The sequence below is a fragment of the Austrofundulus limnaeus genome, unplaced genomic scaffold (assembly GCF_001266775.1).
Source record: "Austrofundulus limnaeus strain Quisiro unplaced genomic scaffold, Austrofundulus_limnaeus-1.0 Scaffold145, whole genome shotgun sequence".
In the NCBI taxonomy this organism is placed as follows: domain Eukaryota; kingdom Metazoa; phylum Chordata; class Actinopteri; order Cyprinodontiformes; family Rivulidae; genus Austrofundulus; species Austrofundulus limnaeus.
The window spans coordinates 681,780-683,149 of NW_013952547.1; the positions used below are offsets into that span (position 1 = coordinate 681,780).

The 1,370-nt window shown below is 37.3% G+C and overlaps 1 protein-coding gene across 2 annotated transcripts in view; it reads left to right on the forward strand.

The window, feature by feature from the left end:
* Positions 1-1,370, forward strand: part of cnih2 (cornichon family AMPA receptor auxiliary protein 2) — a 33,606-nt gene that overhangs the window by 7,751 nt on the left and 24,485 nt on the right. For both annotated transcript variants that reach the window (XR_001310860.1, XM_014016448.1), the window contains exon 2: positions 196-264. Coding sequence is in view for 1 of the 2 variants with exons in the window: in XM_014016448.1 (XP_013871902.1) it covers positions 196-264 (69 nt within the window). In the remaining variant the exon portion in view is untranslated. The remainder of the gene's footprint in view (positions 1-195; positions 265-1,370) is intronic.

Genomic DNA, 1,370 nt, shown 5'->3' on the forward strand with positions numbered 1-1,370 from the left:
GTGTGTGTGTGTGTGTGTTTGCACACGAACAATGTGTCTGCAGCTGTGCAGGATGCACAGAGCGCTACCATCCATACTATCGACCCTCGAGCTGAGACGAAACACTTCTTAACAAGTGCTCAGATGGAAAGATTGAAATGTAAAAAATAAGGAGGGTGGGGGTAACATTTCTCACACAAGTCTGTTATTTTTCAGATCATTGCGTTTGATGAACTCCGCACAGACTTCAAAAACCCCATTGATCAGAGCAATCCCACCAGAGCGGTAAGAACCCTGCTGTTTCACTGCTTTAAAGATGGATCAGACGCTCATGTGCACACTGAGGAATCCCTCCGTTTGACTTTCTACACCAACATTTTGTTTTCTACAAACATAGATGCTGAGAACAAAATGAGAGTTTGTTAAAAACACTGAATTGTTACAAACTTCCGAAATGAAGGTCTAACCCCAACTGCTATTAAAAAGAGAAATATAGGTTCAAGATTCTGAATGAACTTGTTTATGTGTTTAAATTCAGCTACATTTAAACAATGCATTAATTATCCAGCATAATGTTTGMTCAACTTTGCTCTCAGCTCTCATTAATAAAGCATGGAGGTGATTGCCTCGGTAGTATCCAGACGGCATTTCTTGAGAACTCATTTGTATGCAGATTGAAGCAATCAAACCTCTACAAAGACGTCTCGTTGGCTTAATCAGCAAAAGAGATTCATTGAAACGGTCGCTGCCTGGGCAAAGATGGTTTCCATCAACTGTAACGGGAACAAACCTCTTCACACAAGCCTCACTCAGAAATATAAACTGGGTCTCTGAAGGGAGGAAAAAGAACTAGCAAATGCACATCTCCCTCTGCCTTTTGGGATGAAGTTTTAGATTAAGAAGTTGATAAATGGTAGTTAGTGCCAGTTTGGTTGCATCTTAAAAAATAATGTTTTGTGCAATCTCAAGCAATATCGTGAGATCTATCTGGGCTCAAATATATGTGTTGTAAACAAAGTTAAATAACACTAGAGTGAGACTTTCCACTGTTCYCATTTGTGACAACATAGAGGAGCAAAAATGACGACCATATAACTCACAGGTCACAACTATTGATTAACAGCCAGCCCAACCGGATCTGTCAGTAATTGTTTGCAATATTTTTCAAATCAATTAAAATACTTGGTGATTATGTTATTTTTTCAACAATCATGCAAAACAGCAGATGATATAAGGAGAATATATAAGTAAAAATAATCTAAACCAGACATGAACTCAGTCAATATATAATAATAATAATATATAACATATTTAATAAATTGCTGCATGATTCAGCAGAGTACTACACTCTGTAAAACAATATATGCTACACAAGTTAATATCTGTTAAGC